At 40.4% G+C, this 27,962-nt stretch overlaps 2 protein-coding genes across 3 annotated transcripts in view; both read left to right on the top strand.

The window, feature by feature from the left end:
• The window catches only part of ITFG1 (integrin alpha FG-GAP repeat containing 1), a gene marked incomplete at its 5' end in the record, with an annotated part of 78,108 nt that extends 75,709 nt beyond the window's left edge, over positions 1-2,399 (top strand). Inside the window, one exon of the mRNA XM_084270141.1 lies at positions 1,579-2,399. Within this exon, the coding sequence (XP_084126267.1) occupies positions 1,579-1,638 (60 nt within the window). The 3' untranslated portion in view covers positions 1,639-2,399. The remainder of the gene's footprint in view (positions 1-1,578) is intronic.
• A 6,671-nt stretch (positions 2,400-9,070) lies between these two features.
• NETO2 (neuropilin and tolloid like 2) overlaps positions 9,071-27,962 on the top strand; it is a gene marked incomplete at both ends in the record, with an annotated part of 29,886 nt that continues 10,994 nt past the window's right edge. The window contains 6 exons of one of the 2 annotated variants that reach the window (XM_084269934.1): positions 9,071-9,104; positions 21,260-21,316; positions 22,780-22,920; positions 24,679-24,927; positions 27,276-27,299; positions 27,410-27,537. In XM_084269934.1, the coding sequence (XP_084126060.1) occupies positions 9,071-9,104; positions 21,260-21,316; positions 22,780-22,920; positions 24,679-24,927; positions 27,276-27,299; positions 27,410-27,537 (633 nt within the window). Of the gene's footprint in view, positions 9,105-21,259; positions 21,317-22,779; positions 22,921-24,678; positions 24,928-27,275; positions 27,321-27,409; positions 27,538-27,962 lie in introns of both variants that reach the window. The other variant, XM_084269933.1, reaches the window with a different exon arrangement.

Raw genomic sequence — 27,962 nt, 5'->3', positions numbered from 1 at the left:
GTACGCTGACCTCTACATATGAGGAGGAGGAGCTCGCTGTCTACAATAGTTCTCCTACACTCATCTGCCAGCCAAGTATTGTATTGTAGGACTTAGGGACAGTATGTTGCTCTGTCATGCCATAGGAATTTTGGATCCATTAAAAAAAAAGTTTTTAAATGTCAGTTAATAGTTTTCAGCTTTGAAACATCACATGAAAGTAATTCATCTTACAACAATATAGTCTGCTGCATTAGCTAAAGACCTTGATATTCCTGTATTCTGACTCTTTACGACTTGTGTTGTGGTCTTGAGGCTAGTCATGTGAACACTACACATTGATGATAATACTGCTGGAGAAGTTTTGATGGATTCATCAGAGTATCGGTAACTGTCAGATCTGAAGTAGTAATTTTTTCAGCAAGCATACGCTAAATTGAGTGAAAATTGCTTTCTAAGTGAGACTATAAAATTTTGTGGAATGTGACAAGCATTTCAATGTAGGAACGAGTTTGCCACTCCTTTCTTCCCTCCCCATTTTTGACATTGAAACTACTACTGACATTGATAAAGTCCCTGCCAAAAAGCCAGACTGATATATCTGAAACTTCACTGACAGCTGAGCTGCTGCCACGAAATGCAGTAAAATCCATAGTTAATCGAACGGAGTTGGTATCATACATATACATTGTGTGATGAGGAAATCTTTGGCTTGGAGCCAAAGCAGATGACAAACTCTCATGGCAGAACACATGCGCCGATTTCTACCAAAATTGTCATGTATATTTATCAACTGAGATACAAATCTGAGTGCCCACGCAACAGCAACTGTAAAGGCTTTTCTTTATTTTACTCATTTAAAAGAAAAAAAAAAAGCCATAAGCAAGATAAAAAGCATTTAAATCTATTTTGCTAAATTCTCTTATGCTAAGATGTACATAGACTGTCATGTCAAAAACACTGTCCTATAGAAACCTTTGCACTATGTGTTCAAAATTCCTTCAATATGTACTTACTGCTTTAGAACATGAGGAGACTTGGGGGGAGAGAACATGGTTTTATACATTACATGGATTATAGGTACAATTTAAATATGTTGCTTTTTACAGGCACCATCCAAAGTATGTGTTCAACATGTTTTCTCCATAAATAAGCAGGGAAATGTTTCTACCTCATATTTTCGTAATGCAAACAAAACTATGGAATACTTTGTCTACTTGGTGCTGTTAATTGTTGGCTGAAATACCATCTTTGTCTAAAATTGTGTTTAACGGAATTTTTTTTAAATATTCTCGCTTAAAGTGTAACATAGGTGACATTTCCAGTTAATCCAGAGTAATTTCTGTTAAATAAATGCATTGTTGGAAATTATAGAAATAATACTAGAGCGGCTGAACATTAATAGCAAAAGCCAATTTTGAATAGACTATGCTATTGCTAACTGACATCATTTAACAACTAATTATTGGGACTTCTACTAAGCCTTTTGTCAAATGAATGACTTGGAAAAAATCAACCAGTCTCTGACATTTGACAACTCATTTCTGTTACAGTATTGCTCCAGATCCCATAAAGTGTTTTTTCATTATTATCTTTCAGAAAGCAGATGACAGAGAGAAGCGACAGGAGGCTCATCGGTTCCATTTTGATGCTATGTGACATGCCTTAATACTTATGAAGGAGCTGCTACTCGTTTGCTTAATTGAAATACTAAGCTCTGATTTGTAAAATGATTACCGTGAACATACTGCTGGTGTGCTATTTGTAAATGTTGCATTATTTGGTATTTATTTGGAAAGTATTAAAACTAGACCTGAATGTCTCACAAGGCCTTTCAGTTAACAGACTGTATATAATAGCGTTTGGTCTTTATTTAACAGAACTGTAAATGTATTTTTCTTGGTAAAGGGATTACACTGCATGTACCATTGTTTACGTACCACCGATTCTTGAGTAATATTTGATAGAAAGAAACTGTGTAAATAAAGTTTAGCATTTTGGTGAGCAGAATACTTTGTACCACTTGAATTGGTCTTGTCATTTGTACATTCCTGCCAAATGACCTGCATTTCTGAAAATTAATCTTGAGCAATTTCTCAGATGACTTGATCATTAATTATGTTGATTGTACTAAATGGTACTCAAGCTTAAGTGTGTGTTCTGTGGTTTTTCTTTGTTAAATCCGTATGTGCCATAGTTAAAGAATTTAGGGATCTGACAACAAAAAGAAACCTGCAATGTTGATGCTAGTTCAGTAGCTCATGATGGGATAGATGCAGTATTTATGTGTGTTAGTTCTAGAGAGAAGACAACGCATTAAAAAGTCAAATCATAAAAATGTATCAGCATTACATAAAGGGGTTTTATAATTAAACTATAACTACATTTACTTTTAAAAGATTAAAGTCAATATGAAAGTATCTTTTTGTTTTAACTTATAAGAAAGGTATGGGGTTTTGTGGGGGGGTTGTTTTTAAAGAATTTAAAACAAACATTTTGTAGTGGAAGGAAAATGAGGATTGACTCACCAACATTTATTGCTAGGTGATGAGATATGCAAAGATTAAATTAAGGATATAATAGGACACTCAGAATAAGCAATGTACACTATGTACATTACTATGCCCAAATTTTGTAAGGATGTAATAATTATATAAGCCAAGTAGCTCACCTTTATGTATCTTAAATGGTAAAAAGTTAGACTTGCTCAATGTTCTTTGGATTCTCTAAAAATAATCATACCTTTATTTAATTGCTGTTCCTTGGTGATATGTATTTACATGATTAATTGTGCATTTAAATATGTTAAATTGCATTCTTAAAAAATACCGCTTGATAAACTAGAACACACCTTCCCAACGAGGCGTGGGTCTCTTCTGGTCTGGCACCTGTCCTGTAACACTGCCTTTGCTTGTTAATGCAGCAGCAGGAGAAGGCAGGTCCAAAGCTGAACTGACAGTGTTCACCCCTAAATCACAGTCAAACAATTTGTTCCCATGGCAGTGCTGACAGTGCCCCATTCATACAGCAGCACCAAACCAAAAATCAGAACGGTACTGATAAGTGGTCTGCTAAGTTATGAAGTTTTCCTAGATACTTTTAATACACACAGATCAGATTCCAACAAAGGAGACTCTGATGTGGCGTTACTGGTACTGTTCAGGGGAGCATATTTCCTTAAGACACACCTTTAATATTTCTCTCAGAGAAAAGGTAGAGGCTTGTGGTTTTGTGGGGTTGTTTTATTTTAAAAATACTCATATATTGGACTTTTGAAACCCCATTCCTGTTGGGAGCAAGTTCTATCAAAAGTAATAACGGGTTTCATAATTAAGAGGAAGCACAATTCACTGTATCTTCCTGTCTTTTTCAGATGGTCAGAGAATAAAGCCAAATGCATGCTGCCGCTGTGGCAGCAAAGTTGTCTGTAGCCCTCTATCACAATATAATAAACACAGATTAGCCTCCTTATGGGTTTTTTGGAATTAAATAACCTCATGCTGACATTTAAGCTGTTGTCAAGTTAACAAAACAGTGACTCAGTATCTTTTACTTTAAGGTATTTTGCATGCTCTGTAGTTCATCACTGCATCACTCTATCTACAATACATTACTGGTGCTTTAATTGCTTTCTTTTAATAAAGTTTTGAGTAAACTTGGCTCATAACAGTATATGCATACTATCTGAACTAAAGCATTAAATATGGTTAAATGTCTTGTCGAAAGTTTCATGTTGTACTTTGGGTTTCTATTTTCTAAGCACCAAAAATATATTTGAGTAAGGTATTGCCCTTCCACCCAGTGAGTTTAAGAAAGCAACATCAATTAGAAAGTGTAGTTCCAGGTGAAGTGAGAACTATTTCTAACTACATAAATCTTTAAAATGCATCCACCATAACACAGCCCTGGTGAGAAATGATATTGGAAGGCTTCTTCAGTGTGAAATCTCACCTATATAAAAATACTGTTGACACGCCAACTGACAGATGGCTGTTGAAATACCATCTTTCTTTGTTCTCTTTTTCCATGAGAAGCTTTAAGCCTGAATCTTCCTACCAGATTTATCATTAATGCACTATAATCCCCCAACAAAAGAAGCAACTTTATGCCTATTAATCTGCAGCAGCATTCTATGTAGTACGCAAGGAATGGGTAGTATGGAGGAATTCTATGATGAGGCCTTCTTTCTTAACGAGCAGCTTTATTAGAAGCATTTGCTATAATTAATGGAAAAGTAACCACCAGATCAATTCCAGACTTGTAGAACTACTTTCAAATAAATGACACCTAAATAGAACAAGAGAAGTCAGTCCATAAGTTCCTACTATATTATAATAATAAGTAAGTAGAGCTTAGTTTTGTTAAAAGAGTGCAGAAGCCTCAACCATGCCCATTCTGAAGGTATTAATAGTCAAAAGAATTCTTTTTTAAATCCAAAAAATAAAATTCTCCTTAAAATAATCTTCGACTTTGCAAATAAATAGTACTAGTTCTTATTTTTACTAAATCATTTTTATTATTAAAGACAGATAGGTGTGTCAAGAGCAACAGAGGTTAAATCTTAAATGCTATGCTGTTTGGGTAGCCCTATTATCCATTTTGGCAATAGGATATTCTTGCTGAAGCTCTACTAGTGTCAGCCTCACTGTCACTTTGAAAATAATCAACCACACAGCACTGTTTTTATAATTGATTCACATCTTCAATGAAAAATATGATCCCATCTATGAGACAATCCATAAAAACTGTAAAATACAGAATTCCTGACTTTCCTGACTCTAGCCAGAAAAGTTTGTAGGTGTATTCTATACTCAGAGCTAACGCTATTACCTAGCAAACAGAGAAGTGCACAGTAAGCTTTCAGAAGCCTGTCAGTATTATTCATGACTATTTGAAAGTTCGCAGTGTTTTTAACTCAGGAGTAAATATCAAAGTAAATTATACAAGTTTATGTATGACTACACATTATGTTACCATACTAAGTGGTGCTTGTGCCTTCTATGATTTTCTAATTAAGCTTTATAAAATGCATCTAAATCCTATTGACAAACACAGGCACAAGAACAGTTAAAACACAACTCATCTTCCTTGCAGAATTGTTCCCTGTTGGCATAAATATTTTTGCAACCTCTTTTAAAAACAATATCCATCTAACCTCAAATACAGTAAAAAAACCTGCTGGTCTGAGGCTATTTGTGATGTACAACCTGCTACTCAAGAGCAGCAAAAACTTTAGGTTGTATCAAAATTACAAGCAGCAGAAGAGCAAACCAAAGAAAGTTTAAGGAAGAACCAGTTCTAAGAATGGGGTTTTAAACCTTTTATTACAGCAGGGCACCTGTTATAGCGGATTCATTCTCTACTGGTCATGGGGTAGTTACCTACATCAAAATGAGCAGGCCCATTGCCTTCCATGAACTACTCCCATTGAAAAATAATCATGATGACTCAGTAGAGCAGCAGAACACAACACAACTGACTGTGCAAAAGCTGTCTTCAACCTTTCATAACTCCTAAACTAAAGTTTAATTGACTCAAGCTTACTGTGGGCTTGACCGGGTGACACATCGTTTTCTTCCCTGGAAACTAGCACTCTGCAGGCTCAGAAAATGGGAAGTGAAAGTATCTCCAGACCTACCACTAATTTACTATAGGAGCTTTTAAAGCACCCCCTAGTACAACAACTTTAGCAAGACAAAGCAAAAGGGATGTCCACATGAGAAATGATGGCAGAATATGCCCCGAATCACAGAATCGTCAGGGTTGGAAGGACCCTCTAGAGATCACCTAGTCTAACCCCCTGCCAAGCAGGTTCACCAAGGATGTGTTACACAGAAACATATCCAGGTGGGTTTTGAAAGTCTTCAGAGAAGGAGACTCCACAACCTCTCTGGGCAGTCGTTTCCAGGGCTCTGTCACCCTCACCCTTACAACTTGATGCTATTACCAGCATCTTCCACACTAACAACTTAACTCAGCCTTGGGAGAAAAAACAGAATGGAAAAGCTACTATGTTTCCCCAAGTGTGTAATAGTTCTGTTCAACCTTCTAATGGACAAACTAGAAGTTCAACTTTTTAGTTCAATTGACTGTACCAGATTAGGTTTTTTGCAATTACTACCAACTTGTGTTGAGCACAAGATACTACTACCAGGGCTTCCTCTTGGTTCTTTGGTGTGAGACAATTAACCACAAATCATTTTCTCAAATGCAAATTCAGCTTGAGATCTGAGAATCAGGCTACCTCTCATTTCTTACATCATCATAGGTAATACAAATATCTGAGCCAAATTTTGCCATCAGCTACACTGTGTATGCAACAACAACAAGATGAAAAAAGCAACCTCCTGTCTTCTAACAATCTGCACAACAGCACAGTCATATTTTCATTTTGTGCTTGTGAAGTTTCAGAGGATGAATTGTGGATGATGCACGGATACAGTCGAAATCATTAGTCTGTTAGAGATCTCCTTGAGTTACTACAGTAAACATTTATGACGGTAAAGGAAGAATGGCAAAGTAGAGCCACCTAATGAGGACGTGTCTTTTACATAGGAGTTTTCAGTATAAAATCTCACTTTTCATCACACCACTACAAAAACATGGTGAAGAGGTGAACAGAGAGACGTCGGTTTACCCGCTGCTGGAATGCAGCAGCTATTTAACAATTCATGGAAAAGCTACCCTTTGAGAAGGGCTGTATCATCTCTATTTGAAATTGAAAGGACAATTCGAGTAAGCGGAATAATATAATTATGTAACTTGGGATTTTGCCAGAGCATCAAGCTTAATACTTCATCAAGCGTCTTAGAACACTGAAATGGATGTTTAATACCCAGAAAAGCTCAGGACCTGCACTATCAGATCCCACCGGTGCCCCCGCGCCCGGGGGCCGAGCGCAGGAGCGCGCCGTGCCGCCCCCGCACCTCCCGCGCACGCAGCCCCGCGGGGCTCCGCGCTGGCTTCGGCTCTTCGGTCCCGCCTCGCTTAGCTCGCCATAACTGACAGCCGTGTTGACTTGAAGACCCTGAAATATTTAGCTGATGATCTTAAGCAAGAGAATGACCTTTTCTAACAGGTTATGTTGACCTTTGAATATTGCAGCGAGACGCGAACATTCAACCCCATAGCACCGAATCGCAAGGGTATCAGAGCTGCCCCTCTCGCAACCATGTTCCAGACTGTAGTGAGCAACCCTACTCCTTCAGCGGACGGAATCGCAAATTGCAATTATGCATCTCATTTACAGATTACAAAATCTAGCGGGTCTATCGGGTGGGTGCCAAATTTCCTCCACGAAGTGCCTGAGCTCGGACAGCGGAGTTCCGCGTGGGGTACCTGAAGCTTTGGACTTCGCATCATAGTGCACGACCGCGATGAGAAGACCTAAGTGGAGAACGTGACCTGCACCCTGCGAGCGGGGCTGGAGCCCGTTCTCGGGCACGGGAAGCCCGCGGCCGCGGCAGCCCCTGCGGTGGAGTGCCCGGGAGGGCTCGGGCTGCGCCTGCCCGCTGCGCAAGGCTTTGCAACACGCTGCGCGCACAGCTACAAACGACTCCTCATTTCAATACTTCGAGATTATGAGCAAAAGCTCTCAGCCTCACCTATTCGGCAATTCTAGGGAAAAGACATCCTACAGGAAACACCCTGAGATACTTCAACCCGTGTTGCCTACGAGAGATTTGGAAAAAAAAAAAATCTCTAATGAGGTTACATGTGTCGCTATAATTTTACACGTAGCCTATCAGTGCGGCAACCTTTCGCGGCCATGCTCCCGGCTGTCCGGAACAGCAGCGGCTCTCGCCGTTACACGCCTCCGTCGCTAGCTCGGAGGTGTCCGAGAGGATGCGGAGCCCCGGCCGCTGGGGACTCTCTCTCCCCGCCCCGCGGAAAGCCCTTCTCCCGGGGGTTACAGCCAGCCCTTCTCCCGACATCGCCACCTGCCCCAGCCCGGAGCCCTTTCTCTAAGTAACATCTCCCCTCACAAGCTAACCCGATGTGATGGATAACCAGAGGGATGGGAGCCAGGGCAGGCAGCAGGCTAAGTGGGCTTTTTTATTAACTTCTTGTAAAGTAATAGCTCCATTTTAGCTGTCACTCTTGTCAGACAACAGCCGCACAATAGCGCGTGATGGGCTCTTCCCGGCGCCTGAGCTGCAGGCAGCACACTGCAGCCAGGGAGGCAGCTGGGCACGCTGCGCGGCTGGAGCCGCACGGGCTCTGTGCCATGGTGAGGGGGAGAAGAGGAAGAATAGAAGACAAAAGGGAGGGTCGGCTGTCTTTTACGCCACCGGGACCCCACTCAGATCCCAAACAAAGGCGAGCAGCCAGGATCTTGCTTCACCCGAGCCACCGTGTCCTGGAGAGGGGCCACTCGTCTCGCCCACTCCGCCCTGGTCTCCGCGGACGCGCTCCCGGAGGCACCACCAAGCCCCTCTCCGTAGAGGGGAAAATCCCGGTAGACAGGCGGGGAAGATGGGGCCTGAGGCATGATGCACGGCGGGGAGCCTCAACGGGGCCACTACCAGCTGTCCGTAGGGACGGGGCGAGGAGGGCTGCCGCTCCGCCACCACGGCCGCCGCCGCCCCCGCTCGGTGGCCGGCCGGGCGGGAGGAGCACAGCGGCCCCGCCGGCTGCGGCTGCTTGCGGGGCTCCGTGGGGGGCGGGCACATGCGTACAAGCGGCTTATCCAGGCAAACACCCCTCACATCTTAAATGAGCTTCATTTACCGTCAGCAGCTTCAGTCGGGCTGGGAGCTGCTACGCTGTGCGCAGACCGCCTGACGGGGAGCATCCCCCGCTCCCCGGGGCAGGCCAGCCCCGACGGAGCCCGCCGCGCCCCGCTCTAGATGGGACTGAGCACGGCGGAGGCTCCGAGCTCGGGCGGCGGAGGCTCCGAGCTCGGGCGGCGGAGGCTGAGCGCGCCCCGCGCGGGGGCGCCGGGCATGGCCGCGGGCGGGCGGGGGCCGGCCGAGCCGTAGCCGCGGGCCACAGCGCCCTCGCGGGGGGCCGCCGCCGCCCCCGGCTTCGACCATGGAGCGCCGGTGATCGCCGCCGCCGTGGAGTCGCCGCCGCGGCCCGCCGGGAGACAATGGCCCTGCACAAACTCTGCTCGGTGCTGGAAGGTAGGAGCGCGGGCGGCTCGGCGCCCTCCGCGGGAGGAGCTACCCGCGCCTCCCCCGAGGGGGGAGCGCGGTACCCCCGGAGGTGCGCGCCCCTTCGGCCGCTCCCTGCGGTCCCACCTCTGCCCCGGCCGCCTTCCCCCGGGCAGCGGAAACTTTGGTACGAGGGACACACGGAGGCTGCTCCGCCCGGGCTGCTGCCCCACCGCCCCGCTTCGCGGTCGGCGGGTCCCCAGCCCCGCTCTGCTCCGCCGAAAGCCAACGCTGCGGTGCCGGCGGCGGCTCGGGGCCGCAGGAGCGAGCACCACGGCCCCTCGGCTGGGAGGGGTCCCAGCCCGCAAAAACGCGGGTCACCGTAGCAGCGATCCTGCCCCAGTGCCCCGCGTGTTGCTGAGGCGCACGGAGAGCCTCCTACGCTCCGGTCTTTTCAGGGGAAAAATACTTTCAGCTTTGTGAACTCCGCTAACGAGCTGCCTGGCCGCGATCAGGTTACCGTGCTTGTTTTCGGGAATGTTTTGAGCAAGGTTTTCACAAAATCAGTCACCTGAGTCATAAGCTACTGCCTGACCGCTGTTCACCTGTGCTTCTCTTCTGCTTGAAGCTTTTAAATCTTGTTTCCCACTTCTCTAGGTTCAGAGGTAAACTGCCGAAGAAGGCTCCCCATCCTAGCATTTCTTTCTTTGTGGTATTATTTATACAGGTCGACAATAGGCAAGAGTTTTCTGTTAGAAAATAAAGCTAGATATGGCAGTTAACCTTGTGCCTCAAGAGATTCTTTCTGGCATTCTGTATCTTCTTTAGCAATGGCAGACTTGAACCACGAGGGATTTTTTTATTAAATTATTCCATTAGGAAATTTTGGAGCATCTGCTTGCATTATTGAAGCCAACAAGGCATCACTGCAGAGTGGAGAACTGTTTCTGATATGCATTGATGTCCTCCCACAGTATGAAAGTTGTAAAATAGTCTCTTTTAAATTCAGAATACTTCCACAGCCCATAAAATCCCACGTTCCTGGCCTGAAGGACAGATGTCTTGAGGGTTTAAATAAATAGATCTCATTTATTAGCATAATAATTGAGAGACAGAAGATTCTTGCACTCAGTAAATGTCTGTGTCTATATGTAGGTGTTACCCATCCGCAGAGTTCAGATAACATAGGAACATAAGGCTTACCTGAAGGAAAAGAGGCATTTAGATATCTTTTCCTACTTCCTCTCTAAGTAACATAGCTAAATACAAAAAAACCCCACTATAAACCAACCATGAAATAGAACTGACATTTCTATTTCCTTACTACTTTCTGCATATGCAGATTTGATTACACTTCAGAAATAGCTGACTGCTACAAGTTTGACTATACAGGTTTTTTCCTGAACAGAGCTCATGCTAATCTTTTATAATCACACCGTGTCCAGGTAAAAAGTCCCACTACAGGAAGTTTTTTGTATTATTCATAATCTATAAATTGCACAAAGCCATTAGTCAATAAGCTCTTAGTATTCTAAATGCATCACTTGCCATGACTACAGAAACAACCTATCATTATTTATCATCATACACTCCCTTTTACCTCCTCTTCACTAGAAGTCTTCATATAGTCAGTCCAGTTATTATATCCAATCAGAAATAAAAAAAGATTCCTATAAATAGACACACACATTTAATCCCAAAAGGAAACTGTTGGGAGCTACATTCAAACTAAGTCTCCGTATTTTACAAGTTGCATCTTAAATTCTGCATGGAAGCTATACCTACAGTGGTGGTAATTTTTTTTCTAACATACAAATAGCTTTGTGTGCTGAATGGGGGGATTTCTGCTAAACCATACACAAAGTTCTGGGAAACTCAGTAAAGTGTGAAAAATAATCTGGTTTTAAATAATACTTTGAATCTGTTCTTAATTTGGAATGCATATATACATTTCTGTCATCAAGAAAGATTGCATTTTTTGGCTGTAAACCTCAGTGCAGAAGACAGCCCATCACACTCACTTTGTGGAAATTCAAATTTCTTTTATGATGCTCATTCAGAACTATCCCGTGTTCTTCCTCAGCTACCATTAATACAGGCTGACTTAAACATCTCCATTCTCACTGCCCCTGTCCGTAGCGTTCACTAAAACTTTTTAAAAGCCTCATCCATCACCTTACATTGATTGTTTGCTCTCATCCAATCTTCCAGCCAGTCGTGCTGAGTGGGCGCAATGGTGGACCACGGCAGCGCTGAGGCTGCGATGGCTGCAGGTGTTGCTGCAGTGGAGCCCAGCCAGTGCCCACCTGCTCTCTCAGTGGTGTATCTAACCCACTGGAGGCCAAAGTGCTCTCTGCGTTTTGGTTATTTAAAGACAAAGCCTTTTCTTCCAGCCTTCATTTCTCAATGAGATTTTAAACACCATAGAATCATTCTTTAATTCTAGCACAGCTTGCAAAATGCAACTGCTCTACAACAATAACACATTATAACCCTCTGCTTCATAAGAGAGAAAAGCAGCTGCTTTCTTAATAAAGCCATGTTCCTGGTATGCTTTGTAAGTAAATATCTCTCTCTCTCGTTTCCTCATATCTGCTACTCCCCCAAAACCTGTTCTTTGCTAAGAGCTTGTTCCCATTCTTCAAATATTCTCCCTCTTTCATTTCCATATGCTATGTTATTTGGTTAAAAAAGCTCCACAAACCTGAAGTTAAATCCTAACTGCACGTTAGTTTTGGAATATTTCCATTAATATAACTTAAAAAGCCAAAAAGATATTTTTGTCATTTCTGTCCTGGTAAATCAACAAGCAGGGCTAGAACAAATTACTACTACTTCTGGAAAGTTGATGTTCCCAGACTTCCAATGAGCCACAGAATTATTCCCAACTCTGGCAGGTTGGAAGAATGTGGACTACTATGATTAACTTCCTGCCATTCTGCTCTGCCCGCTCATTTGCATTTTGGCATGATTTTAACAGCTAATTTCTCACAAGCAAGTAGTGTTAGGAAGCAATGCTTCTTTCCACACAAAAGCTAGGAGTTGAGGCCTCCTGTTTCAAAAATCAAAAGGTGTAACAATGGCCCAAAAAGCGGAAAACAACCGGGAAAAAAAAAGAGGTAATTTAAAAATCAGTTAATGATTTCATGATTTGACCACTGAAACCAAAAGCAAAGTACTGACTGTAGAGGCTACAGTGGCTCTAACGAAGGCAGCATCCAGTGGAAGTCAGAATTTTATTTTTTACCTAGAACAAGATCTGTTTGCAGCCTTTTCTGTGGCACTCAAAGAAGGGAAAAAAAAAAAAGCTAGAGCACCAAACAGCTTGGCCCACTAAGCAGTTAAGTAACTCAAGTAATTGTAGAATAGGATTCAAAAACCTGCCATGTTATAAGCAAGGGAAGTATGTGGTGGTATGTATTGTGCCTTGCTGGTACCACATATGCTAACTTAACACCCAAAATGCACCACTCTAGTGGAGCACAGCTTCAGAAACAAACTCTGTAGCTTTCCTATGACCAAGTTGACAACGAGTGCTAAATTTTTACAGAATTACATTGATATTAATAGAAAATTTCCATGTATAAATCAGGTGTATAGTTGTAGCCAGAGTGCAGAATAACAGTGGATGGAAGCTGAAGGAGCTATTGAATTATGTATCCCTGTTTAATGAAAAAGCTAAGATTTCCAGCAACTTCCCTAAGGCTTAATTCACAGTGGGAGATTTGGACAGAAAAATTACTCCCAAAATGAAACATTATAAGGTATTTATTTGTGAACCTGTCAGAAATGCACAATATCATTCAGTGCAGGAATGGTAAAGAGACCTGGCAAACACTGCAGTTACACCAGAAATTCAACATGCTTTTGTACACCTTGTTTACATACCAAACAGATGGCGCATGTAGTGGTGGACATCCTTATGGGGACTGAAGCAAAATCTGAATTTCAGTGTCTTGGATACAGTTGGGGTTCTAGCACTGCAAAAAGCTTGCTGCTTTTCTGCCTTGCATGCTTCAGTTTGTTTTTTAATTAATGAAGCTCTTTAAGTTGTCCAAGACTCTAAGAGCTTGCTACTTCTATTAATATGCGACTGAGAACTGCTGCATCAAATACCGCAAGTGGCTGGGGTGGGGGAGTGTAAATTTTTCAACAAAAAAACTCTCTCTGCTTCACTCCATTTTCTGTTATTACAAAGCTGACCCTCTATGCAGCAGGAAAGGACTGCAAATATGTTAAGAATACATTTCACAAAACCTCCTTCTTTAGCATACAATGAACAAGGGAAGTCTTTATGGAATTGAGAGTGAGGAACTAGAAAAAAAATTAATTTGTACTCTGTGCACAAACTGTTGTCAAGACTTGACAGAAGACAGCAGACTTTAAGTACTAATTCCATAACAGACATTGCTGAAAATATTTCCACTGAAAAATACACTATATTGATAACAAAGAACAAGAGATGAAGAAGTTTGTTACCATCTGATCTATTTTTAAGTAAAAAGTATCACTATCCAAATGTTCTAGGAATAGGTAGTCTCTGGGAAAGAAGTATTCAGAGTAGTCATGTACAGCAGGATCAGTTCTGGCAGCTACAGGGAAACCATCTGAACTTTAAGTCACTGGATGTATTTTAATAAGGTTTTTGGAGCCCCTCATCAACATGGTTTGCACATGCAGACTTCTCATCAGTCGTGCTGCACAGAACTTGGAGATGAAAAAAAAAAAAGAGATCTATATAAAAAGGAAAGCTTCTGTTTAAAAAATGCAAGGTATCATTCTTCTGGCAGAAGTTGTACTGGCAGACATACCCAGGAATGGATTATAAGTAAAAGGATGTAGAGCAACTGGTAAAATAAGCAGCACACAGCTGCTTGTACATTTCTAATGGAGGAAGGGATCAGAAATGTTAAATGTTTTGAGCAAACCTGGAGGGGACTCTGTCACAGATCCATCCAAGCATGAATTGTTCTGCAGATGATTTTGATCAAAGGAATGTGGGAGAACTGCATTTATTTCCTGAATCAGTTAACGTGGTTTCTCTGCAGTGATACAGGCTCCCAATTTGTTCCTTTGGCAATATTAAAGGGAGGAATCCCTACTGGAAACAGCTGGAGTGAGATGAAACTGTTATATCTGAGAATAGACCTGAGTGCATTCAGATACCCTGCTGGCATGCTAATGGCTAACAAGATTTGGATCTTAGAAAGGTGCTAGAGTCACTGTTAATAGCTGGTGAAGCCCACTTCTGCTATCAAGCTTTTGTGAGGAGGATTAAAAATGGGTTGGTATCTCCACTAGCATGGTCTGGGTAAGACTTACAAACAGCTAAAATATGTCTTGCCTGATGCACACCTTCAACTCCACTGCTTTATTCTGTGGCAGTCCTGCAGTATATTCCAATATGAGGAAATCACCAGAGCTGTTAATAGGCTAAGTTATAGGCAGTCACCTTAATTGCTCTTTGATACTCATTTTACCAATCTGCAAATGTCCTGCTGAGACCACAAGAGATTAAGGAATAAATACAGACTGTGAACTATAAGAGCACATGGGATTTGAAAACTGCTGTGCTTTCATCCTCAGCAATAGAATTGTTTGCCTAAAAAAGCAGCTACAGATGCAATCCAGCATTCCTTTTATCAATTAGCAAATGTCACCAAATGCTAGGAAGAGAGAAAAACCTCATTCCTTGGAATTTACACTTTGCGTTTCTGAGCTGAAGTGGCTTGAATCAGAAATGCACGTAATTAGCTTTCTGAAAGGAAAGGAGGTGACCATTCACACAGAATTACGTAAAATCCAGCATCTCTGGACACTTTACCCTGTCTGTCTAAATTGCAGAAGTTCTTTATGAGAAGGCGGGTCAATCACTTTGAATTTGTGCAGATCTAACAGGGGACCGTGTGCTTGATCTGAGTCTTTAAAAGCATCCAAAACACATATAATTAATGTTGCACATATATAATCTTGGCCACAGAATAAGACAGGATATGATAAATGTCCCCACCACATTAATAACCAACATTAATGTTTAGACATATGTGGGGAAAAAATGTCTGTAAAAGCTGGGGTACAGTGATTAGTACTTACTGAAAGTAACGTTAATTTTAGCACGGGGGCAAATTAGGAGCTAGGTTTAAGAATAGTACACAGAAAAGGATTCATTCCCATAAGGCAAAACACAGTATATAATTAAGATCAAGCATTTGTTACTCTAGGCTGCATCTGCCAGAAAGGAGGAGGCATCCTGGCAAGACTGTCTAACATGGGTGACCTGTGTGTTGCCAATTACTGTCTATTTGGACTGTATGTATACAAGGTGCTGCCTAATCCAAGGAGTACAGTGCTGAGATAAAACAGTGAATCCTGCTTTAAGCAATGCCTGTCATCTTTATCCCTAGGATTCTGACTACCACTATACTAAGAATGTGTAATACTCTAAATGATTAAGTCTTTATTTAAGAAATTGGTGGAATTTTTCACTGTTTCTCAGTTGTGCATGACTGCTCCCCAGATTGATATTCAGCTTGCCCGGCACGCATAGATCCCCCATTGCCATCGCTGAAGACAGACACTGCTCTCGGAGCCACGCAGCAAATCTAGTCTGTTTTCTCTATATGTGAAGATCCCTAGAGCATGCAGGAGAAGCAGAGGAAAGACATACCACAGGGAGCTCAGAGCAGTACTGTATCCCATGAAACCTGAAAATGCATCTTGCCAGAAAGTACAAGCATATGTCAGATTTGCAGCCTAAAGCACTTGTTTTTCTAGGCAACACACTGATTTCTCAATATTGGGTTGTGCACCCATTTACTATAAAACTAACTGTAGTATTCTCATTTTTAAAGAGAAATAGGGACCACTCATTTGTGAATCTATATATACACTTCAATACAAAAGTCACTTTGTTTTTATAACAGCTTAGATTCATTTTAGAGAATTTTAAGAAATGTCATCAAAGAAAATCTTGACTCTTGCAAACAATCCATACTTTATTATATGAATGCAAGGGATTTTTTTTTCTATTATTCCATAAGCCTATTTCAACAAGGGAATGGTAATAAGAATTTGCAATGTATGGTTAGTGTCTTCACTCTTAAAAATTCATACAGCTGTCTGGAGGTTATGTGATCTAAAATATTTCATGCAAAGAAGTGAAGAAAAATATAAATTATTTTTAAAACAGAAGCTTGCTGCTTTTTCTTTCTGCTTAATGTTCAACATGGGTAAAAACGATCAGAGCCTTAAATGATAGTACAAAGTAAGCAGTATAATTTGTGGAATAAAAGTCTGTAGCAAATACCAGATTCATGAATAAAAGAAGCCTCTTTTAATCTGCCTCAGTGGCTGTGCTGCTGTCGGCTCAATGATAGCCTCTTCTACAGTGTACCTATCGTGAAGTAGAAGCTCAATATAAGGTGCAGAAGCACTAACCTCTATTACATTTATCAACTAATTATCTCTAAATTTGTAAGGTCATTCTCACATATTTCACTGTTCCCTAGTAGAATTCTCACCACATTCCTCCATTAAAAGCAAATCAAACCCACCATTCCCTCCCTTTGATAATCAATGCAGTCCTGCAGTCCTGCACTGCTTGTGCTGTTGCTTACATTAGCAAGCCAAGTTCAAGTGGCATTTTGAGAGACCTGACTACTTCTGCTTCCTACACCATGATAGAATATGGAGCTAAGTCTAGAGTTACCTTTCATCCACTCTGGAGAAGTCATGTCACAGTGATACATAATAGACTCTAAAAGAGGAAAAAAGGAGCAGAATACTGTGTCCCATAGCAAGCTCCAGTGCATTATAACTATTTGAACTTCAATTTATCATACGTAACACGATTGTTCTTCGTCCTGAAAGCACTACAAGACTTCTAGTGAAAGTAGTTTATTATCTCATGTCAGTTTTAGTTGCTGTGTCTGTGTCCCTGCATGCAGTACTGGGACACTGGTTCAGCACTAGCTCTCCACTGCACCATCCCACACAGTCTGTTTCTTTCCTAGGCATCTTCCATCCTTTTTACTGACTCGTATGGTCCAAATTAGTCTTTGGGAGTCAAAAACATTTTTCCAGGAAGTGGGATGGATTTAGGACATGAAGTGATTGCTTTGTTGTTTTTAAAATGCACACAAAAATGGGTTAATGGAAGCAGTCTGAAAGATCTAAAAATATCCTGATTTTTTTGTTTGTTTGTTCTTTTCCTTTCATCCTGAACGTTGATAGGCCTTTTTTTCAGCCAAACCCCTCAGTTTGCTATCCTATATTATACTGCATCATGTAAACGCACACGGTTTAAGGCATCATACTGCCTCAGGCATCCCTGCCCACTATTCTCTGCAAGAACTGATAGGAGTCATCTCTCCACCTTTGGATAGCAGTGTCACAGAGATAAGGAGAGCACGCATACAGAGTATTAGTCAGAGACCCCTCTTCCCTTTATCACACTATCACCAGGGATAAAAGTAATGGCAAAGAAATGCCCTTATACATTTGCTACCTGGGCTGCTTTGAATACATCTTAAGGGTTGTTGAGAGCATGAGAAGGGCAGGCATTGCCAGGGAAAGGCAAGAGATGGGAAAGATTAAAAATGAAGAGGATGAAAAGGGCAGGGAACAAAGAGAAAGTGGCCCGTACTTACAGTATGCACTCATCAATACAACATGACAAAAGGAAGATAGTAAGACAAATATTCATCCCGTTTATCTTCTGTAATTGCCTACATATCCATGCTGCTCTGTGGAAATATGCACTGTCTTTTGCACTTATACACGCACACACAGCTCTGGACTATTAATAGAAACAGCACAGGCTTTAGTGAAAGCCAGTCAGATTTTCTCCAGTCTCTTTAGGAGGCTTGTTTCTGTATCACACATCATTTCAAGAATGGAAATCACTGGTTAGTGTAGCTGAACATCTACTCTTATGTTGTCTTTCTCTGTACAAGAGAGCACAATCACCAAAATAATACAGGAGCTTACTGGTATTTTAAAGGGGAGAAAGGGAAGAAAAGATGTGCGGTAATAGTGTTAGCCACAGGAGGTAGCTGAAAACACCCAACCCAATCCAACAGCCTCCCAGATTTTCCACTTACTTGAAAGTGACTAGCTGCATTAATTTTGTTAGTCTTTCAAGTATTTATTTTACTTTCATTTCTGGGTTTGTTAGCTTTAAGGCAGAAAGAAAGTCCATTTCACATTTTAAGCAGCAGTACAGGTTATAAAGAGATTGGTACATCCATGCAGGACAGAGTGTGGGCAGAGCACATCTTTAAGGGAGGTTAATTCAACAGACGAACACGCTGCTGTATGATTTTGGTGGAACTGCATTTACTTTAATGATAAAAGCCAACTCTGAAGTGTTGCCTCAAAACCAGTGTAAGAGAAAACAAAATATATAAGCAACTTATAACAACTATCAAGATTCTCTGTTAGGGACAAACAACCTCAGAGCACAAATGCATTGTAAGCTTGTCAGTTTAAACTCAGGTCTTTGAGTGTACAGTTTAAACACAGGAACCGCAAAAACAAACCACAAATAATTTTGGAATAGTAGCATGAAATAGAGAAGAAATACTAAAAACTAAAAATATCTGAAAACTAACGCCAATCAGATATTAATAAAGATAGGGTATTTATTTTTTTGCTTTAAAGACTTAGCAAACATCCATAACTTGACAACCAGTAACAGGTACTAGGTACTTTCTTCTCAAGGATGAATTTTCAATCCAGGGTGAGTCAGCAATGAGTAAGGATTGACACTTTGTGGTCTGGGGCTTCCTGACGAGAGGTTGCCTCTCTTTGCAACCAGTGAGGGAACCCACAGGAATGGCATGAAGCTGTGACGGGGAGGTTTAGGTTGGATATTTGGAAGAGGTTCTGTACTGAGAGGGTGGCCAGGCTCCCCAGGGAAGTGCTCACAACACTGAGCTTGACTGAGTTCAAGAAGCATCTGGACAATGCACTCAGTCCCATGCTCTGACTTGGCTGGCCCTGTGTGGAGCCAGGAGTTGGACTTGATCATCCTTATGGGTCTCCTCCAACTCAGGAGATTCTGTGATTCTAAGTATTTTTTCATTACGTTGATGAAAATGCAGAATTACCACCGAGATGGAAATTGCAAGTCTACCTAAGTCTTAACCTACTATCCCTGAAAATGAAGTTACTTATATGGTATTTTAGAATATCCACAATTGTGAACTTGACTTGCAAGGGAAAAAGCAGTTGTTGGTGAGGAAAGTCTCATAATGGCATACAGTCTGCTCGAATATGGGTAGAGAGAAGCAAGGGCAGCAGAAACATACATAAAAACCCACAAATGCCAGATGGATGCTTTCAGGGCAGACTTTGATTCTTTTTGTCTTTCCCCAAGATAATATGTATGCCAACATTATAGTAGCATCTGGATGAGTTCAGTCAAGATCCCTGTAGTTCACAGTCAGTGCATGCTCACTCTGGAACTCTCTAAAGGTCTGAAAGTCTAACAGCAACACAGGGAAAAAATCACACAAAGAAAATGCCATTTCAGCACAAGCCACTAAAATTCCCAGCAATGAGAGGGCAAAACTGGGAAAATAAAATTAACTTCTTGAATGTGACGATAAAATTCATGCTGAAGTCTTCTTTTTTTCCTGCAGTGATAAGGCCATGCCTGCATGACTTAGTATTAGAGTAGGTCAAGAACATGGGAAAGGCCATACCAGGTCAAGTCAAAGGTCCACCTAGCCTAGTATCTTCTTTCACAGAAATATAAAAAAAGTATAGAAGTAGAGCACATTATACTTGCCCCAAATACTATCCCAGACTTCCAAAACTTACAGTTTAATGGGTTTCTGAAGCCTACTTTTTATCTGAGGGATGCATTATGAAGTATTTGCATTTTAAAAAAATAAAAATCTCCATTTACTTTGCTCATGCTATCAGCTAGCTTTGTCTGATATGCCCTGGTTCCTGTATTGGAAGAGACAATAAGTAGTTGCTGTCTATTCACCATCTCAATGACACTCATGAATTTATAAATTGTATCCTATCTCCTCTCAGCCAGCTTCTGTCCAGGACAAAGAGTCCTAGTCTACTTAGCTAGTTCTCTAAGATACGTGTCCAGAATTGTAGAGATACTCAAGACAGAAGCAAATGAAAGATTTGAAGAGTGGTGCAATTATATACTCTATTTCCTTCTTGGTAATGCCTACAATTTGAGGAGACAAAGCATTTTAAGAAAATCTGGGCACCAAGCCTACTTTAAACTGTTGATGAATAGTGGAATATGGAATGTGTGCTCTTCAGAGTGACCCTTCTTGGGGGTAGGGAAAGTAAACGTAAGGGAAAGGCCAAAATCAAAACTTTCTAGATGCTTCTTTTTAGAGAAGGAAGAAAAGAGAAGGTTAGAAGAAAGAGTATAGCAGAATCTTGAATAGGTCCAGTATGTAGTCAATCCAAATATAGAAGACAGCAGTGTGTGTGTAACAACACCCAAGACTAACACCACACTGCAGCAAACCAGAGTGCTTGCAGCAGCGTGTGTCCTAGCAGTGGCCGTGTCTGAGGTGTTGTCACTGCTCAGAGTAAGTCTCTCCATCATTAGAAGTTGGAACTGCTCGTTTTCTACTGCCACATCATTTGCAGAAATTGCTGATACAGTGTCAGCATCAGAGCAGCCAGTCTTGCCAACACAATTCTGTAGTGCTCCTGAAATCCAGGCACAGGTAAGACCACACAGTGTGTCTCCTCTGGTCCTGATTAATTTCTTAGAAGCTGGAAAAGTCTTTTGTATGCTTTATGCAAATAGCATTTTAGAATAAATGTGGTTCAGTACAGCAGTGAATGTCTCTTTTCAGGATATAGAAGTTATATATAAGATAGATACCATGTAATTTTATAAAGTGTTTGCAAATTAGTAGATATTCTAGAAAACATTCTTGTAAGTCCTCTCAAACAAAACCTTGCTATTCTCACATGCTTTCTTAAGGAACCTGGGACAAGTACTGAGAGTACACTTAGACTGCTGTGGTTTCCTAAAGTTGAAATTTTAAGAAAGCATGTAAATTAATTACATCTTTCTGTATGTTCTTTGTTGTTTTGATTAATGATTCTAGGATTTGCATTGATTTGGACTGCAGACAGTAGTCTATAATTTCGATGAACTACTGATGGTTTTCCTGTCCTTTTTCTCTCACCAGTGTTGCTAGTAACAATCCTTGTAGTGGAAGGAATTGCTGTTGCACAGAAGACACAAGGTACAATTTTGATGATTTTTCTTTCCAAAAAAAACTTACAGTTTTATAATTTTTCATTAAGCATTGCAAGTGAAAAAGTATTTGTGTTCAGGTATTAATAGCTCTTGAATTACCAAGATTAATTCCAGTATTTTCCATTTTCTCCCTATTTACTGCATTTTTTTTTTCAGAAATAACGTGGAAGTTCACTTAGTTAAAATGATACGATTTTAGACCTCAGAGGTAGGAAAAACCACCTCGGAAATTCATGTTTTTTGCATCTGACAACAAGCTTTTCAAATCGTCCACCCACAAACATTTCTGAAACCTTCTGAGTGGGGAAGGCATCAGTTTCACAAAACTTATTTTTCTCATACGTGGGATTAATCCACACTTAAAAGAGAAGAATTCCTTGAACTGACACCTACACAATTTCCTTGAACAATTTCTGCAGGAGAGACTAAGTTTTCACCCCCATAAATCGAAATGCTGCCAAGATACCAGTGGAAGGTGATGTAACTTACTGGAGGCAGCTAAGACCTGTATCAGCATGGACTCCCTCTCAAAGGTCTGCAAAGAAAAACTGCATTAATATAAATAACATTGAGAGCACCCTATGAGATTTAGGAAAAATGTAGCAGAAATCACGTAGCCTGTCTTATTCTCTCCAGTTCTGTGGATAGCAAGAAGAAGGGCCAGAGGTACTTAGGAAGAATGTCAGAGAGTTCATACTACTTCCAACTCCTTTCTCCTTGGAAAAGGAAATCTTAACAAAGCTGCAAAGGGTCTTGCATAGTGCACTGTTTTAGTAATCTGCATAATCCTACTCAAGGCTCACATTTCCTGCTACATCCAGATAACCTTTGATCTTAAATGAGACCCTTAGCTACCAGTGCAGTTTACCTACTACTAGTAATTTTATTTACTCTCATTACTGTATTTAGTGTGTTAACGTATAATAATTCATTCAGCTATAAGCATTCTGTATCCCCAAATTATTGTAAATAGATATTCAGCCTAAGGGCCCTTTACTGCAGTATACTCTGGAATAAGGGGCAAAAATAGCATAAGATAACAAATATTTTGGATTATATTTACATAGGAATATAGAAGACATAAGCCATAAAATAACACTGCTGCACTGGCAGCCTCTGTGACTATCTGACTTAGAAAGAAGAGCATCAAAATATATAAACTCTTGGGTAAAAAAAAAAAAAGACTCTTTCTTCCCTTTCCAAGAATTACTAGAGATATTTGATATTCAAAACCAGTGATCTCTTTAGGATATACCACATCACTAAATGAAACATAAGATTTTCCTAGCTAAATATTAACAAGTGGAACAGAAAAGAGTTTTCAGCCAAAACAAATTATTTTAATTTCTTATAGGATATGTGCTATGTCAGTGTTTTACTTTTGCCAAAGCAAATTTACATGTTTACAGGAGAAATTTGATAACTCTCTTTTTTTCCCCTTTGCTTAAGGTGGGCAAAATATTGGAGTGAATCGCATTCCTCCCACCCAGTGTGACAACTGGGTCCGGACCAGCAATGGAGGACATTTTGCTTCACCCAACTACCCGAACATGTACCCACCAAATCAAGAGTGCATCTATATCTTAGAAGGTACATGCTGGACTTCTCTTTTGTTGTGTTGTAATCTTACTGTTAAGTGGATAGTACTGGGCTGTTAAAACTGTGTGCCATTTTACTATACTATTAAGTATTGCATAGCCATACTAGTAATATAATGACTTCTGTAGTCAGGAATTCGGTATACAGAATACTCTCACAGCTAGAAAAAGTAGCATCAGATCTACTGTAACCTATGAAGGCACAGAACTATTAAGATAAAAATTGTAGTTTATCTTAGTATCACTTCCAACATGGCTGATAAAAACTGTAAAAGGTGGTTGAATACTATCTTCAGCATTTGCCAGGCATTCTGGGCTATTTTCTTTCTCAAGCAGCATATCTTTATGCTGGGCTTTATTAATAAAAAAGACACATCTGACTACCATAGCACTACTAAAAATACAGAGATCTGTCAACACTGCTGAGGTCACTATTAAAATAATATGACGAGGACAAAAAAAAAATCATTAACTAGAATAAAAGTGCATTCCATTCCAATGAGAATATCTTGGATAAAGGCTGCAGGACTTGGGACACACTAATTACTTTTTCTTCTTATTAGAATACACCCAAAACCACTGATGTCAGCTAAAAATGTTATTCAGCTTAATCATGAGATTCATATCAATTAATTGAAATATTTCAAGTAATATGTTCAGTGAGTTTTTATTTGTGTAGCATAATACTTGTTCACAGACGACCTCATCTTTGCTTGTGTGTGTGCACATTAGCACAAGGCAGTTTCCACAGGGCACAGAATCAGATTCCACACCTTTGTCTTGACAGTCCTTACACAGAATCATCATACAGGTACCCAAGCGAGACCAGGGTCCTCCAGGGTCTAGCTAAGATAGGGTCCTTCCTGCAGACCACTCCCAATGTGTGCGAACAACTACATTTTTTTTAAACTTGTCTGTAGGGCATAAAGTCTAAACTATGTGCCAGAGATCTTATAAGTAAATCCTTTCTGCATTCAGCAGACAGCATGAGATTCTTTTATGCTGTAATTACGGATACCAGGTAGTATCTGAAAGTTTATGTAGCTCAATAGATGACAAGAACAAGAAACACTAAACCTATTCAAACAACATGAAGTCACAGTTGCAAGCTACAGATCTGTAAGTCTTGTCACAAAGTAGACACAGCTATATCTCATCAGGATTTAGGGGTCTGATCCAAATCCTGATGTTGTGTCACGTGTTGAGACTTACCAACATGTCACCTGCATATTGATAATGAAGCATTTACACATCTCTGAACATGCTAATAAAAGACATTTTCTGCCAAAGGATCCCTGAATTTGAGCTTAATATTAAGGAGATACACCAGTGAGTAGTTCTTCGTATCTTTCTTTTCTGCATCCCTCAAAGTTTTATCCCTTGCTTTCACAGAACTCTAGTTTTAATTTATACCTTAATATTAAACCTTGTTTTAATACCTTTCCAAACGTTAATGTCTGTTACATATGCTGCATTAAATTTGGGTCATTTTTGCATTTTCAACAATAAAGATCAGCAAGCAAAAAAAATCCATAAAATTCCATGAAAAAGTATCTTCTACATGATCATTTTTTAAGCTTTTATTCAGAGTATCTGAGTTTCTGTAGCAGACTGCCAGATGTGTTTTGAGAAGTTTCAAGTCTCTTTTTTATCTTGCTGTTTTGGAGACCTGTCTCTTCATTATTTCATGTCTTCATGTGTTTTTTATCTAGATCTTTGTTTAATCTTTTGCTCGATCTTTTATGTCTAGCTGCTCCACGACAAAGAATCGAGTTGACCTTTGATGAACCTTACTACATAGAACCCTCATTTGAATGTCGGTTTGATCATCTGGAGGTTCGAGATGGACCTTTTGGTTTCTCCCCTCTCATTAATCGTTACTGTGGTCTGAAAAGTCCTGCACTAATTAGATCAACAGGGAGATTTATGTGGATCAAGTTTACTTCTGATGAGGAGCTGGAAGGAAAGGGATTTCAAGCAAAGTACTCTTTTATACCAGGTAAAGATGCCGAAAATTCTGACCAAGCTAATGACCACCAGCTCCTGTTGAACTCTGTGGATGTCTCTGTGCTGGCAGCGTAGAGCTGTATTTCTTCCTAAGTGCTTATGAAGGCAAAGTGACAATGTGATAGTTTCAGTCTCAGTCCCACTAATCCTACTGCATACTTGATAAAACCACTTTAGAAAATTGACTAAGGAAGTTACAGGTCTGTATTTTGCTAGAGAGGTCAATTGATCTTGTTCATGCTGAAGGCTCTAGCAACTTCTGTTACTCCAAGATGGACCAGTTTCACCAGTGGTAGTAATGGAAAAAGCATTTAGGCAGACAAATAGCTGGCATTTTTGACAGCCTATCTTCTAGGAATATAAGACACTATGACAAAAACACCTGAAGCCAATCTACAGTAGCACTTCCAGACAGATGCAGAACATTTTAAATCTCCATTCTGAAAAACCTGAGGAAATATCCATACAGTCCAAACATCAGCTCTTAGTACTGTCCCTAGATTCCTTCAAACCACAGGATCAGACAACAGAATAGTTCTTGCTCAAAGTACTGTATAATTTACAGGGTATGAAGGAGAGGATATGCTGACATACCTTTTGACAAACAAAAAGTACATCTGCTCTGTGGGGCCACTTAAAACTGACAGGGCATTTTTTATTTTTATTTTTTTACAAGAAAATTTGACCTGATGTCCTTGTGCAGTGCTTGACTGCTGTACTTCATAGATACTATACGTGTAGTCATCAGCATTGTATTTTCCTTTGGAACAAAAGACAACATACTTATGTCAGCACTACTACTGCTGTAAATGTATTCGCAGACATAACTTTTTCATGTCATCTTTACCCAACTGTTCTTTACCCCTACAGCACATGAAAACACTATACATGATTATATATTACTGCTTATAGCACTGCATACCTTGCTAGGGATTTAGGCTTAGAAACTCTTCAGATTAACATCATGACCATTCCACTGGGAACAGTGTGCTAAAATGTCTTCATAGGGACAGTGTTTAGGCATTTTGCTAAGTCCATTTCCAAAGCTGTTTCATTAACATCACCTTCAACACTAGCTTAGCCTAGTTTCAAGCTGGAACTTTAAATGCACGTTTAAACTGTATTTTCACAGTAGATTGCAGCAACTGAAGGATTGATCCTTTCCTTTTCTTTCCTTTTCCTCTATATTTAAACTGAGTGCGGTAAAATACTTTGGGATTGTGAAAATAAAAGGGGACATACACACACATCCCTACTTCATAAAAAAAATCAGTTCACAAAGGAAGTTGAAACTCAAACAGATTTTTGCATGTAGCAATCATAGATTTCTTTATAGGTAACTAGAGTAGAAGAGGGTGAAAAAGATGTTTTCTCATCTCTGCCGAGTCTTAAGCTGAGGACTGAGGCATTTCAAGGGAAGTGATAAACTCCCTAGACAGCAGAACATTTAGAGCAGCACAAAAAGCCCCAAATACTGTATCTCCATTTGGAAAATAATTTTGTACAAAACAGGCATACACTTCTGTGTGAATTAGTGCTTTCTTTGCAGAGACAGACATTGCACACACACTGTGATTTGCAGGATTCCTGTGGTGGGTTTTTTATGCCACAGCTGTTAACAGGTGCGTGTTGTGAGTTTCTGTGCTGACTTGTGGTCACTGACCTGATGGCCTTGGACATCCCAGCCTGTTACAGACTCATTTCTAGCCAAGCCCTCATTCCAGTAAATTACTACTAGTTAACCATGATGAGAAAGTATATTCTTGGTCCGTTACGTATACAGTAGGTGCAGAAGTAAGTGTGCCACTTGGCCTAAAGGAAGAGGCATGGGTACCCAAGGGGAAAGTATCTTTAATATTTAACTGTCCTTTATAGTCTTCAGCGTAGCAATTAGTAATTTCAAAGTGTTAGTATGGTCTACTAAACTGCTCCAGTTCAAATTCTTCAAAACTAGACAGACAGCAATCTGCTAGAGATGATGCACACAGAAAGACCCCTGTACTTCTGTGGAGATCCAGTGATTTCAGTGAAAATTGGCCAAGTTAAATGCAGAATGTGATGTAGGAACAAAATGCCGAAAAGTAATTTTTGGCATTATACAGGAAATCTGAGCTGTCAGTATAAAATTACCTGATTCAGATAAGGTCAATCTTTGTGGAATAATGTTATCAACTGGGAAAAAAAAAACCATCTGTACCCCTTCAAACAGATTCAGTAAACTTTCTGGCAATTTTATTGTGACATAATAAAAATTGGACATAATCTTCAGATTATACTAAACCTTGAAGTGATTCTCAAGCATTGATAGCCACTGTGATTCATGACTTCTTTCTATTACAGATCCTGACTTCACTTACCTAGGAGGTATTTTAAATCCCATCCCAGGTCTGGTATTACAGTAACAATTTCTTTACACATTAAATTTTAAATTAATATCATACTGCATTTGACAGCAAGGTATATCTTCCCCCTAGACTGCCAATTTGAGCTCTCAGGAGCTGATGGAATAGTACGTTCCAGTCAAGTAGAACAAGAAGGAAAAACAAAACCAGGACAAGCAGTTGACTGCATATGGACAATTAAAGCTACTCCAAATGCTAAGGTGGGTTTCATTCATATCGTTCAGCATATAATGGGTTTCCAAGTCATTAGTAACAGGTAATAGTCACTGGCTATGATTTGCATAATATCTCACTTTCACTGAAATGAATTATGTATCAGTGGCTTCACTGAAATCCAGGGAGAGGATTGTTTTGAAATTAAACTTATACAGCAAGTCCACAGTGTTGTCTTCCTATTATTTGAAACTTAAACCACAAAATAACTGTGAAAACTGTTTAAGCAACAATTTTCAAAGGTGTTTGACTTGGACTCTGGTTTTATTAGAAGACTGTGGGAAAATGCTGGCTAACAGCTTTGATAAACTCCAGTAGATCTTGCTGCTGTGGTTTAAAACTTTGCCTCCGGTGGTTCTGTTGGGAGAATTCTGTTGTGTTCAAAGTCAACAGAACATGTCTACTTGCTCCT

This window comes from Gallinula chloropus (genome assembly GCF_964237585.1).
Source record: "Gallinula chloropus genome assembly, chromosome: 13".
Taxonomy (NCBI): Eukaryota; Metazoa; Chordata; class Aves; order Gruiformes; family Rallidae; genus Gallinula; species Gallinula chloropus.
Note: the sequence above shows the minus strand (reverse complement) of the source record. Positions and strands in the feature narration are given on the sequence as shown.